The 13625-nt window shown below is 48.2% G+C and overlaps 1 protein-coding gene and 2 non-coding genes across 3 annotated transcripts in view; 1 reads left to right on the top strand and 2 right to left on the bottom strand.

Annotated features, from left to right (window-relative positions):
- Positions 1-490: 490 nt before the first annotated feature.
- LOC126100715 (glucose dehydrogenase [FAD, quinone]-like) overlaps positions 491-13625 on the bottom strand; it is a gene marked incomplete at its 5' end in the record, with an annotated part of 49382 nt that continues 36247 nt past the window's right edge. Inside the window, 2 exons of the mRNA XM_049911334.1 lie at positions 491-2101; positions 11494-11776. Coding sequence (XP_049767291.1) covers positions 491-2101; positions 11494-11776 — 1894 coding nt within the window. The remainder of the gene's footprint in view (positions 2102-11493; positions 11777-13625) is intronic.
- Positions 7877-7950, bottom strand: Trnas-cga (transfer RNA serine (anticodon CGA)). Its single transcript has one exon. It is a non-coding gene; the product is annotated as a tRNA-Ser (tRNA).
- Positions 8210-8283, top strand: Trnas-cga (transfer RNA serine (anticodon CGA)). Its single transcript has one exon. It is a non-coding gene; the product is annotated as a tRNA-Ser (tRNA).

Below are 13625 nucleotides of genomic sequence, written 5' to 3' on the forward strand. Positions count from 1 at the left end.
CTCATGAACTTTGAGTTTTGATTAGAAAAATTCTTCGACTTTTCTGCTAGCGAAGTTTCTTAAATGCGGCTTATACGTGATCCACAGTAACGGTTTCTCAGGATGCTTACTGAATCGTTTACTCAATGGGTATCGATTGGACTGGAGTCTGATATCAGTTCTGTTTAGCCACTTCATTCTGAGGAACACACCACGAAGAAAAAAGCTGTTTGACTCCTCAGTGAACGAGTGCATCTTCAGTACCACCTCTCCACTCGTTCCTTTTGGTCATTTCATTATAACTACACTTCGGTGCGGTCTATTAATTGTCTTTAATCACCAAAGCCTAATGTTCTTTAACATTTCTTTGACGGAAAAATCTCATAACAAAGTAATCGATATAGTGAGTGAGGCACGTGCTGCCGCAGTAAGCAATGTATTTCAGTCGTTGCTGTTCCAAACTTTATCGTAGTGACGAAGCGTTTCAATTGGCTAATGACATTTTATCTCTCTATCCCATTTCTTCAACGATAGCTGGTTGAATTTTTTCTGATAACCACATTGTAGTGGTCTTACCATTTCGTTCAGAGACGAAGTACTTAAGATTACCAGAGTACGGCTTTACGAAACTGTCTGTCCACGAAAGACCTTCGGGCACTAGTTGTCCAGACTCCTCCGAAAATAGTTTGGTTGCTGTCTGTCGATTCCAGTCCTTTTGTCCCATGATGGCGCTCTGAGTTTCTTCTGTCAGCCACATGTTTTTCCTTTTCTCTCCCTCCTTCTTTTGTTTGGAGACCAAAGCCTTCTGATGTTCAGAAGTCCATTTCCTTTTAGACACGTCGCCTACTTGCTTACGTTTATCGCTAGGCGACTTCTGTCGACTGGCGTCGTAGAAATCGTTCCTCTCAATCTCTGGCTTACGTGTTTCTTCAGAGAGCCATGTGGTTCCAATCTTCTCATTTTGTCCAGAGAAGGCATTTGAACTTTTAACTATAGATTTTACGTTGGTCTGGTCTGAAGCAACGAAATGTTCAATATTTTCAGGCTTCGTGTCTCTCATTAATTCTGGAAGCACTGCTACATCCAAAGACCACTTATTTTGTAAGCTCTGCTCCTTGCTTTCGATGACCTTTCGCCCCATGATATAAGCGGGCCATATTCTTTCTTTCGGACCCTGTCCTTGACCTATCTGATGAACTTCTGCTGGCTGTAGAACATCGGATGTCAATTCATTATCCGTTCCGTGGTTATTACTGTTCTGTTCGAATTTAAGAGGTTGGAAGGCGCTGGAGATCCATTGCTGTTCCAGTTTGTAGCCCTCATCTTCCTCATCAGTGCCTGGTGGTTCAATTGCACTATGCTGCTGCTTTTCAGAATAGCTACGCTGGAGTTCTGTATCATCGCGCCCTTTGAAGTCGCCGTAAAGACCCTCGTTCTCATACAGGTCGCTCCAGTTCCCGTCACGAGTAACCTGGGACTTGATATTTTCATCACGATGCGACCAGCCCACTTCAGTGATCGGGGGTTGATGTTCCTTAGAAGAAGAGGTAAGGTCTAGTTGACGGGTCCCGTCCGTTTCTTCATATTGCGGACTCGGGAACTGTTTGACGGGCCACTGGGAATCTACTTGTCGGCTCCAGTTGATCTCTTCTGCATCCTTTGACTGAAACTCCTTGGAGAACCGCTTCTGCCGCCGTACGCTGTCACCGACGTCCCAGGTGCGCTCCTCTTCGTCGGACCACTCTCGGTCGTGGAGCTCTCCCCAGTCCTCCTTGATCATGTCGGCGGCCTTCTCGGCGATCATGACGGTGGGCGCGTTGGTGTTGCCGCTGACGATGTAGGGCATGATGGAGGCGTCGACGACGCGCAGCCGCTGCACGCCGTAGACGCGCAGGCGGTGGTCGACGACGGCCTCCGGGTCGGAGGCGGGGCCCATCTTGCAGGTGCCCACCGGGTGGTAGATGGTCTGCGTGTAGTGGCGCGCCGCGCACGCCCAGTACTCGTCCGAGCCGAAGGCGCCCGCGCGCTCGCAGCCGGGCAGCGCGCGCCGGTTCACCCTGGCGCCGAGCCGGCGCATCGCCTTCGTCTTGCTCAGCGCCACCGCGAACTTCATCCCCTCCACCTGTCGGCGGCAAGTGGAAACAGCATTGTTATCGCACTCTCGAATGTAAACATCCGCGTCCAGAAAAACTCGAGTCCTATGTATTTGATGATTTTACACACAATTGGTATGCATCACATTTAACGAACAGAATACGAAAACATGTGCTGAATAATTCAGATAACGTTGGAGGAGTAGAAAATTTTAGTGATTGGGGAGAAATCGGCGAAGGAGTGCCACAGGGTTCAATATTGGGTCCACTACTGTTCCTCACACAAGAGAATGAGCTTCCACTTAACATTCGAGAAGCAGGATTGATACTTTTAGCAGGCGATATTAATTTTACAACAAAATCCATTAGAGATAAAGTAACTACAAAGTACTTCTCAGAAATCGACTCTGCCTAAATTTGAAGAAAAAACCATATTATATTCAGTTCCGTACAAAAAATAGTCAAATCAACAATTGATGTACCACAAGAGCAGGAGTCAGTAAATAGGATAGAATGCGCTACATTTTTGGGTGTACATACTGATAAAAACTTGAACCAGAAGGAGTGTATTACTGAGTTTCTCAAGCAATTAAGTTCAACAACTTTTGCTGTTTATATTGCTAATCTTGGAAACGAAAGGCTTAACCTCCTGACATTTTTTGCTTATTTCCATTCATTAGTGTCTTGCGGAATTATTTTCTACGCTAACTGACTTCTTAGAGAATACTGATTGCACAAAACCGAGCAGTAAGAGTGATTCGTGGTGTTAACCGATGGACGTCATGTACGTACGCCTTCAAGTAGCTGGGCATTTTAACTGCACTGTCACAATACATATATTCGCTAATTAAATTAGTCATAAATAATCCACCCTAGTTTGAGAATAACAGAGGAACTTTCCACACAAGTGGGAAAAATAACCGTTATTACCCACTATTAAAGTCGTCAGTGGCTCAGAAAGGATATCAATATGCAGCAACAAAAATTATCATTTGTACAAAACCATAAAATGTGTGACAGCCCTGGACAGCTCATTCTATTCGACTGACGAATTTCCATTTAAAACCTTCTAACTAGTAAAAAAAAATATATTTTTAAACATAGTTGTATGAGGAGGACCAAAAGTTCATTAATGTTAACAGTAACCATATTAAAATATCCTGTAAACTGACTCGGCCTTGCCGCAGTGGATACACCGGTTCCCGTGAGATCACCGAAGTTAAGCGCTGTCGGGCGTGGCCGGCACTTGGATGGGTGACCATCCGTCCGCCATGAGCTCTTGCCATTTTTCGGGACGCACTCAGCCTCGTGATGCCAATTGAGGAGCTACTCGACCGAGTAGTAGCGTCTTCGGTCAAGAATACCATCATAACGACCGGGAGAGCAGTGTGCTGACCCCACGCCCCTCCTATCCGCATCCTCATCCGAGGATGACACGGTGGTCGGATGGTCCCGGTAGGCCACTCGCGGCCTGAAGACGGAGTTAGTGTAAACTCACTCGCTCGACATCATTTGGATAAAAGAATCAATCAAATGATCTATGGAACGTGTAACTAACAACTAGTCCAATTAACGGTGATAATTAACTAGGTCTTGACTCTTGTGAAATAACTCCGTCAGATTCTGAACTCTTCATGCCAAACTAATCATTCGATTTAAATCTAATCGAAATTGGTTCTGATGTAACATACAGTGTGTGATGAAAAGTATACGGACATCCGAACGTAAGGCAGAATTGGCCACTAAATGTTCAGAGAGCCGCCAGTCTGTAGGAGGCGCGGAGGATTGTATTGCCAGCGGTCGAGCAGGGTCAGCAGAGTGGGGAGGTCAGCAGAGCCCAGTGACTGACAACTCGATGTCACCGGAGCGACAAATCCGTCATGGACGTTTCAACCATCGTGAAGCTGCCCAGGTTGACTGTTGGTGGTGCAATAGTGAAGTGGACACGCAAACGAGCAGCCACAGTTACGTCAAAAAGAGGCAGACCGCCTGTACTGATGGACAGGAACCGTCGAGCATTGCGAAGGGTAGCTGTAAAACATTGGCGTGAAATCAGCGTAAGGAATCACCCGTGAGCTCCAAAGTGCTACCCGGAGTCCACCTAGCACAGTTAATGTGCATAGGGAGTCCTGAGGAATGGAGTACAATGTCACAATGACGAGGTGGTGTAAAGATCAACATCACTGCATAGTGGATGACTAGCAACAAGTGAATCACTCTGTACCCTGTAGAAATCGGACACGTGGGTGTATAGTGCAAACAGTGATGTCTTTTCTTCGTTTTTTTTTCTCAGATACATTGATATTGTACAATTCTAATACAGACAGACTTATGAGCCATAATCCTTGTACTGCGTACAGTAGAGGAACAGTTCGGAGACGATGTTTGATTGGTTCGACATGACAATCCACGCTGTCATAAAGCAACATCTGTGGGGCAATGGTTTTCGGACAATTAGGTTCTCGCAATTGACTGGCCTGTCCAGAGTCCCGAACTGGAGCCAATGGAACGCCTGTGGAGTGAGCTACAGCGTCGACTTCGCTTCAAACCCCGAACTCCAGCATCACTGCCTTCTCGGGTTCCAGCACTTGAGGAAGAATGGGCTGCCGTTTCTCCATAGACAATGAGACATCTTATTGAAGGACTCCCCAACAGAGCTCCAGCCCTCATATTAATGAGCACAAATAAGTGTCCAGATGCTGTGGATCAGACACTGTAACAAATACTTTCAGCCACAACATAAAATTACTTGAAATTATCCATCTCTTTTCACAGTTTTATGCCTTGCCAGAGCAGATCTGACTCTGTTGATAAAGAAAACTAGATAAAGTCATCCCTGCAACTTGCAGTTCAGGCTAAACTGGCAAACCTAACCCGTGAAGCCTTTACGGACACGATCTCAAAAATGGCCACCAAACTCGCCGGATTAAAACCGAATCGAGGGTCTGTGGGACAACCTCGACCGGGCTGCTCGCGCCACGGATCCTCAACCGAGGAACGAGGCGCGGCTGTGGAGTCTCCGCGGCTGCACGCGGCTGCCAGCGCCTTCCAGCGCCTCGCCCACTCTCTGCCTGCTCGTCTCTGAGTGGTCCGCACTGCAGAAGCGGGTTTTCGGGCTTTCGGTAGGTCGTACGTTTAAATGCAGCCACTTTTTGTATATCTGCTCTAGGTAATATTTTGCAACCAAGATATTAAAGAAAACTGGATATTGGCTTCAGAATTTGCACATCCTTTCTGTTTTTAGTTGTTACTGAGGTTTTGTAAGGGACATTAATCTAGACATTACCAATCTGCACATAAACTATCGTATTTAAATAGTCATTTGTCTCTTTCTTAAGACAGCATATAGTGAAAAACATAGACGGCTGTTTCGAGTTTCTGCTTCTCCCTGTTTTTTGCATTCTCTTGCTCTCTAGCCCTTACGGAGTAACGGAGCGCGAGATTGGGTGTCGTTTGGTTGCAGCGACCAGCATCAAGCAGTAATCAGCGCTTTGTTCCAGCAGGCATTTAATTTGGCAGCACTGATTACAGTCCTTACGCTCTGAATCAAAAGCGCCAGACTGAAAGAGAAGAAAAATTTAATAATTTAATCAAGATGTATACTCACTGATAGAACAAAGCAGTAGGTTTTACCAGAAATATCGACCCTTCGACAATGTGTCTAATAGTGTATATTAAATACGAGGGTATGCCATCTTAGGCACTGTATAAGACTTAAAACACTTGATAATGGCACTTTGAAGCCGAAATCGTGATCGTGTAAGTCTAAATGTAACACTGCAAATAAACAACAGTCAAATGGCGGTACTGACTTTAAAGAAATTTAAAGAAGAAAAATTGTCCCCTTCCCAAACGGGAATCGATTCCATAGTCTTTAGTTCGAAGTGAATTTTTTACTTGATTTTAATATGTAGCCAAAGGCTTGGTAGTTGCATATGCTTTACTGTTTATGCTTTCATAAACTTGGATGAAGGAAACGCGTTGCGATAGTGTTGAAGGATTTAGATTGTTGCTCCTGTTAAATGTTACAGCAGGTGTAGAACACAGTGGTCGAATCGAGAAATTTTGTTACCAAATGTCACACCTGGTGGACGCAAAGTAAAAATTATGTACACAGGTGGCATGGATTCGATATTAATTATTACATCAAGTGCTACGTTCTTTTATACAAATGACAGTCTTCTGTCGTATTATACAGGATCGTAAAATAAAACAGGCTCAGAAAATACAAGGAGTTCATAAATTCGTTATACAAAGTAACCTTTAATTGTGAAAAGGGTTAGCAGCTTAGAGGAATGTTTGATACAGCGGTGGGTGTAGTATATCTTCAAGATTTATTCCCGCCTAACACTGTTAGTCTTACAACGGCACAGCGTTGTCTATGGTATCATGAATCCAAATGCGTTACTACAGTCCAGAGACAGTTCGTGACTAAATATCACAGAGACAAACTGCCATTAACTGGTACCACCATTTCACCAAAACTGTACGGGTGCCCCCAGGACTCCGAATCAGGGTCGACGAGCCGTCTCTGACTCATCAGTTGAACAAGTCTGCCAGTCTTACATTCATGCTCCGGATAAATCAACGAGGCGTGCCAGCTTACACTTAGGATTGCGTACGCCCCTGTCATTCAAACCCTTCAAATAGGAGCTGTTGCAAGCTTTAAGAGAAAGTGTCAAAGAAAAACGAGCTGAGTTCTGTGCAGAAATGTTTAACAAAATGCAGGCTACAGGTGATTTTCTTAGTAAAATATTGTTCAGTGACGAAGCCACTTTCAATACGTGATGTGAATCTGCATAATGTTAGGACATGGGGTGAGCAGAAACCACCTTACGTAATCGAACATGTAAATGTGTTTTGCGCTGTAATCTGTAAGATTTAGGTTTTTTTTCTGCCGAGTCAACTGTAACTGCCATATCGTTCCTGGACGTGCTTGAACATTATCTAATGTGTCAGTGACAACAGAATATGGGCACAGGATTTATTTTCCAACAAGATTGCGCGCCACTATATTGTCATCGTGAAACTGTCGCGTACCTCCGCAGGAATCTGACGATTTGGCACGTCTCATCACGATCACGTGATTTAACCTCATTGGACTCCGATGTTTGGGATTTCATTAAAGACGGCGTGTTTGTTCCTCCGCTTCCGGGAAACGTCGAAGAGATACGACAATGGATAACACAAGCAGTTGTCTCACACCAAAAAATGACTCACAGGATTTGGCAGGAAATTGATTCCAGAGGGGAAATTTGTCGAGTTATAAAAGGTTGCCGCACTGGACACTGGAAATAAAAGTTGAAGATATAGTGCATTCAGTTCTGTATCAAACCTTTCTGTAAAGTTATTTACCTTTTCCACAATTAAAGGTTACTTTGTGTAACTAATTTAATAAACACCCTGTATTTACAGTAAGACCGGCGCGGGATTGATCCTTGTCAGTGGACATCACAGAAGGTACTGGAAACGGCCACCGTATAGAGCAGCGCAAACTGTGAGACACGCGTAGCAACTCTCCCTGATGGAGAGCAGTAATAGCGCGTTCAGTGCAGCTCTTCATGTGTGTGAGGGTTATTTGAGTACACCTGACGCTTCAGTTTCCCCCACAGGTAACAATCACAGGCAGGGAGGTCAGGCGATCTTGATGGCGGGGGGACTGCTCTGCCTCAACTGACCGTCCATCCACTCATCACCGATACACCTCTTCCTCTCGTGACAAGTGTGTCGAGGCAGTGTGTGCTGTTGCTCCGTTTAGCTGAAAATGTGCATACAGTTGAAACTTCCTGGCAGATTAAAACTGTGTGCCCGACCGAGACTCGAACTCGGGACCTTTGCCTTTCGCGGGCAGTGCTCTACCAACTGAGCTACCGAAGCACGACTCGCGCCCGGTACTCACAGATTTACTTCTGCCAGTACCTCGTCTCCTACCTTCCAAACTTTACAGAAGCTCCGCTGCAGAGTGAAAATCTCATTCTGGAAACATCCCCCAGGCTGTGGCTAAGCCATGTTTCCGCAGTATCCTTTCTTTCAGGAGTGCTAGTTTTGCAGGGTTCGCAGGAGAGCTTCTGTAAAGTTTGGAAGGTAGGAGACGAGGTACTGGCAGAAGTAAAGCTGTGAGTACCGGGCGTGAGTCATGCTTCGGTAGCTCAGTTGGTAGAGCACTGCCCGCGAAAGGCAAAGGTCCCGAGTTCGAGTCTCGGTCGGGCACACAGTTTTAATGTGCCAGGAAGTTTCGTATCAGCGCACACTCCGCTGCAGAGTGAAAATCTCATTCTGCATACAGTTATTCATATCCTATGAGTTGATCACAAAAAGGATTAAACCGTTCCTAGGCATTCCGGTTAGCATTAGCGATTTGGATAAGAACCGTGTAACGATGCAGCCGTGAGACTTTGTGCACCAAGCACCAGTATCGATACTGTGCAACAGCTCTTCAAAGTACTGATGGAGATTTTCTGATGCGTAATAGCGCACGTTCTGTGAGTCCACATACCCCGACAGGCTGAACCACGTCTCATTTGAAGAAAAAAAGCCGAGGATCCAAAAGTCCTGATTCAACCACCCCGAAACATGTGGGCTAACAGAGTGGTGCATCGAATTCACCATTTCGAGCATTTACTGTGACGGACAATTCTGTTCATTAAGATGGGCTCATTCCGCGTCAGTCTTATGCGGGGCAGTTTCATTTTAGCCACCACGTACAAATGTAGTATGTAAACATAAATGACTTGAACACAGTGTCCTCTTAGAGAAACGACACACGTCACTTGAGAATGGCATAGTAGACCGCAATCGGGATCGTGGCGAATAAACATGAGAGACTTTCAATAAGCAATACAATACTTCTTTTCTCCGTGAGTTTCGTCTGAAAAATTTGGAATTTGTTGTGGGACATTGTGGAATATTTCCGCTTCAGCTGTTACAGTCTCATAAAGTTCTAGAAAGGTAGCGGCGCAATAGCTGGCCTTCAGAGTAGCGTCTGTGACAGAGGTGCGCCAGAAGCAGAGAGCTGTCACTGAGCTTCTTTTGGCGGAAAATGGGAGTAGATCACAGCTGTGTGCAGGGGCTCGCAGAATGTTTGCGGATACGCGACAGCGGGCGAAGCGCGGCAAGTGGTTGCAGGAGGCAGGCGTGTGTCGCCGCAGCGACGTCGCCCAGGCCTGTCCGACCTGCCGCGCACAGCTGTGACCCTGCAGTGTGCCTCGGCGTGTTCCAGGCCACAAAGATGCAAACAGACTTCTGCGTCTCCATGACAACGCAAGGCCTGACACGAGTCTGCGCACCCTAGAGCAGCTCACAATACCTCACTGGACTGTTCTTCCTCATCCAACGTACAGCTCAACTTTCGCATCTTCCGACTTCCACCTGTTTGGCCCAATGAAGGGACGCTCTCCGCGAGAAACAGCACGTCGATGACGGGGAGATCACTGGTTAGCAGCAAGACGCCGGGTGCGACGTCGACCAGTGGAGTGGTACCGTGCACGGGTACAGGCCCTGTCAGTACCTGGTGTAAGGCCGTCGCACTGAACGGAGACTATGTTCAAAAACAGGGTTTTGTAGCCTTTTGTGGGGGATAATACGGTCCGTTGGAATCCTGAATAAATTCAACTTAGGCTCGGAAAAATGCATTACTTTTTGAGCGCCTCTCGTACATACGTCGAAAAAGCAATACATTTAGAGAGCGAGGTTTATGACACGCGCATCCTGCCAGTAACACCATAAGGGCTCGAAACAATGACCCAACAAGCAGCGGAAATCGACTCCGGGTCTGTCAAAGGGCAGTGGAGAGAGCAATGCTTGGAGTGAATCTGAGAGACAGGTTCAAGAACGAAGATAGAAGGAGAATGACGGGGGTCCACGACATTCTCAAGCGGATAGAGAGACTGAAGTGGCATTTGGCAGGACACGCGCCCAGGAGCAACTTCAAATTAGTCAAAACACTGACACAGCGGCGTCCGAGGCAGACGAGGAGGAGTGCCGGACGTCCTCTCGCGAGACGGAGAGACGCCGTCCAGCGAATGTACGAATCAACATGGATTCCGGAAACAGCGATCGTGTGACACCCAACTCGCTCTATTTGTTCATGAGACCCAGAAAATATTAGATACAGGCTCCCAGGTAGATGCTATTTTTCTTGACTTCCGGAAGGCGTTCTATACAGTTCCGCACTGTCGCCTGATAAACAAAGTAAGAGCCTACGGAATATCAGACCAGCTGTGTGGCTGGATTGAAGAGTTTTTAGCAAACAGAACACAGCATGTTGTTATCAACGGAGAGACGTCTACAGACGTTAAAGTAACCTCTGGCGTGCCACAGGGTAGTGTTATGGGACCATTGCTTTTCACAATATATATAAATGACCTAGTAGATAGTGTCGGAAGTTCCGTGCGGCTTTTCGCGGACGATGCTGTAGCATACAGAGAAATTGCAGCATTAGAAAATTGTAGCGAAATGCAGGAAGATCTGCAGCGGATAGCCACTTGGTGCAGGGAGTGGCAACTGACCCTTAACATAGACAAATGTAATGTATTGAGAATACATAGAAAGAAGGATCCTTTATTGTATGATTATATGATAGCGGAACAAACACTGGTAGCAGTTACTTCTGTAAAATATCTGGGAGTATGCGTGCGGAACGATTTGAAGTGGAATGATCATATAAAATTAATTGTTTAATTGTTGGTAAGGCGGGTACCAGGTTGAGATTCATTCGGAGAGTCCTTAGAAAATGTAGTCCATCAACAAAGAAGGTGGCTTACAAAACACTCGTTCGACCTATACTTGAGTATTGCTCATCAGTGTGGGATCCGTACCAGGTCGGGTTGACGGAGGAGATAGAGAAGATCCAAAGAAGAGCGGCGCGTTTCGTCACAGGGTTATTTGGTAACCGTGATAGCGTTACGCAGATGTTTAACAAACTCAAGTGGCAGACTCTGCAAGAGAGGCGCTCTGCATCGCGGTGTAGCTTGCTCGCCAGGTTTCGAGAGGGTGCGTTTCTGGATGAGGTATCGAATATATTGCTTCCCCCTACTTACACCTCCCGAGGAGATCACGAATGTAAAATTAGAGAGATTAGAGCGCGCACAGAGGCTTTCAGACAGTCGTTCTTCCCGCGAACCATACGCGACTGGAACAGGAAAGGGAGGTAATGACAGTGGCACGTAAAGTGCCCTCCGCCACATACCGTTGGGTGGCTTGCGGAGTATAAATGTAGATGTAGATGTAGATGTAGAACGTGCGGGAAAAACTGGATCCAGACCGGCTAGCAAAGCTCGACGTGGAAATCTCTGGAACAGGACTAGATTCAGGAATGGATAGGTAGAGGGCGAAGAATAAAAAAAAAAATTGACGTTCTCGTGTGTACTGGCGTGTGACCGCCGAGTAGGCAGCAGAGGCCGCTGGCTCTGGCGGCACTCACGAGGACGCGGAGGTCGTGCGGGTCCTGGAAGTAGTTGGGCACGACGCGCGGCAGCTGGAGCGGGTCCCTGGAGCGCAGCGTGACGGCGCCCCTGGAGCGCGGCCGCAGCACCAGCGGCAGCACGGAGTAGCTGTCGCGGTACAGCACGGGCTCGAACACGGCCGCGTACACGTCGTCGCGCAGGCCGGCGGCGCGCTTGCCGAACAGGCCGCCGTCCGTGTTGTCGCCGTACGACGCCAGGAACAGCTGCACGTCCGGCCAGTCGGCGGACGCGTTCGAGTACCTGCAAGCCGGGACCGGACGCATCAGAGCCAGACACGTCGCACAAACATCACGTCCCGTGTGAAGTGAGAAACATTACGAAAACAGTATTGAATGTTGGCGCCGTTGCCGGCTATAACCGCTGCTACATTCCTCGTTATTGAACCAAAGAGGCTCTGGACGTGTTGCTGGGGTACAGCAGTCCGTGTCGCTTCCACCTATTGCCAAAGTAGATCTGGTGTAGCAGCGGGTGCTTTATCTCCGGTCAGTCGTTTCGCAATCATCGACCAGTCTCTCTGACAGGGAAGAGATCGGGGGAACAGAGAGAGCGAGGCAGCAATCCAATACAGTGGGCGGCGAAGAAGTTTGGAACATTACTTGTCACGTGTGGTCGCGCATTATGTCGTTGGAGTGTGGCAGTCGGCAAGCTCCGAAGTTAAGTGAAGACAGCAGGCTCCAACGCTTCGGCGATGTAACGCTGACTGTTAAGCTTAACGGCACGTGCTTACTAGGGGATGCGGGAATGCAATCCGATACCGCCCCAAACCACAATACCGGGTCCAGGAGTGGTATGGGGACGTGCTAGGCAACAGTTCGACAGTTTCGCACAATGGTGTCCCCAGACTCTAATCCGAGCATCGTGGTGGTGCAGGCAGAATCTGGATTCGTCGATAAATACAATGTCGTGCCCGTTCAATTGCTCGTGTCCGTCGTTCGTCGCACCGTTGACGGTGCAAACACCTGTGGCGTCGACTCGGCAGTAAACGCAGCTACGGACCCCTTCTGGACGAACTGTCCACTCTGCTGCAGACGACATCGGATGGTACGCGCGGACACTGCTTGTCGCGCGACAGACCGAATCTGTTGTGGTACGGTTCTCGATGTGGCAGAGCGATCCATCACTGCCGTGCGCACAATAAGCTTTTCATCACACGTAGAGGTGCAACGAGGTGGGTGCAATCGATCGCGTCCGTCCGTCGTTCCCTCCTGCATTCGGCGATTACAGATCCGCGTCACAGTTGGTTGGTTGCGTCCGACACGGTCACCGATTTCCCCCAAGGACAATCCGCAATCCCTACAGGCAACCATTCTCCCCCGGTCGAACTCCGAAATGTGCTCTAAAGACGCTCGTTGTCTTCTACAAATCGTATTGAACCTGTTAACGCAAAACAACGGCACGAAGGAACGACAGCGCGTCCACACGGCCGCCAGTTCCCCGCTTATACAGCGCTTGCAGGTGGCGCTGTGTTGGCCGTGACGTCCGCCTGCGCTGAACTGCTGATCACGTGTATCTCTCGTCGGCGCAGATGCGTGCCGCAAACTTCACCTGATCTGCGTGCTTCCTTCACGGTGTTGCATTTTGGGTGGCCAGCAGTGCACTTCTTAACGCTGGTTCACAATACATACACTCCTGGAATTGGAAGAAAGAACACATTGACACCGGTGTCTCAGACCCACCATACTTGCTCTGGACACTGCGAGAGGGCTGTACAAGCAATGATCACACGCACGGCACAGCGGACACACCAGGAACCGCGGTGTTGGCCGTCGAATGGCGCTAGCTGCGCAGCAATTGTGCACCGCCGCCGTCAGTGTCAGCCAGTTTGCCGTGGCATACGGAGCTCCATCGCAGTCTTTAACACTGGTAGCATGCCGCGACAGCGTGGACGTGAACCGTATGTGCAGTTGACGGACTTTGAGCGAGGGCGTATAGTGGGCATGCGGGAGGCCGGGTGGACGTACCGCCGAATTGCTCAACACGTGGGGCGTGAGGTCTCCACAGTACATCGATGTTGTCGCCAGTGGTCGGCGGAAGGTGCACGTGCCCGTCGACCTGGGACCGGACCGCAGCGACGCACGGATGCACGCCA

The sequence above is a fragment of the Schistocerca cancellata genome, chromosome 9 (assembly GCF_023864275.1).
Source record: "Schistocerca cancellata isolate TAMUIC-IGC-003103 chromosome 9, iqSchCanc2.1, whole genome shotgun sequence".
Taxonomy (NCBI): Eukaryota; Metazoa; Arthropoda; class Insecta; order Orthoptera; family Acrididae; genus Schistocerca; species Schistocerca cancellata.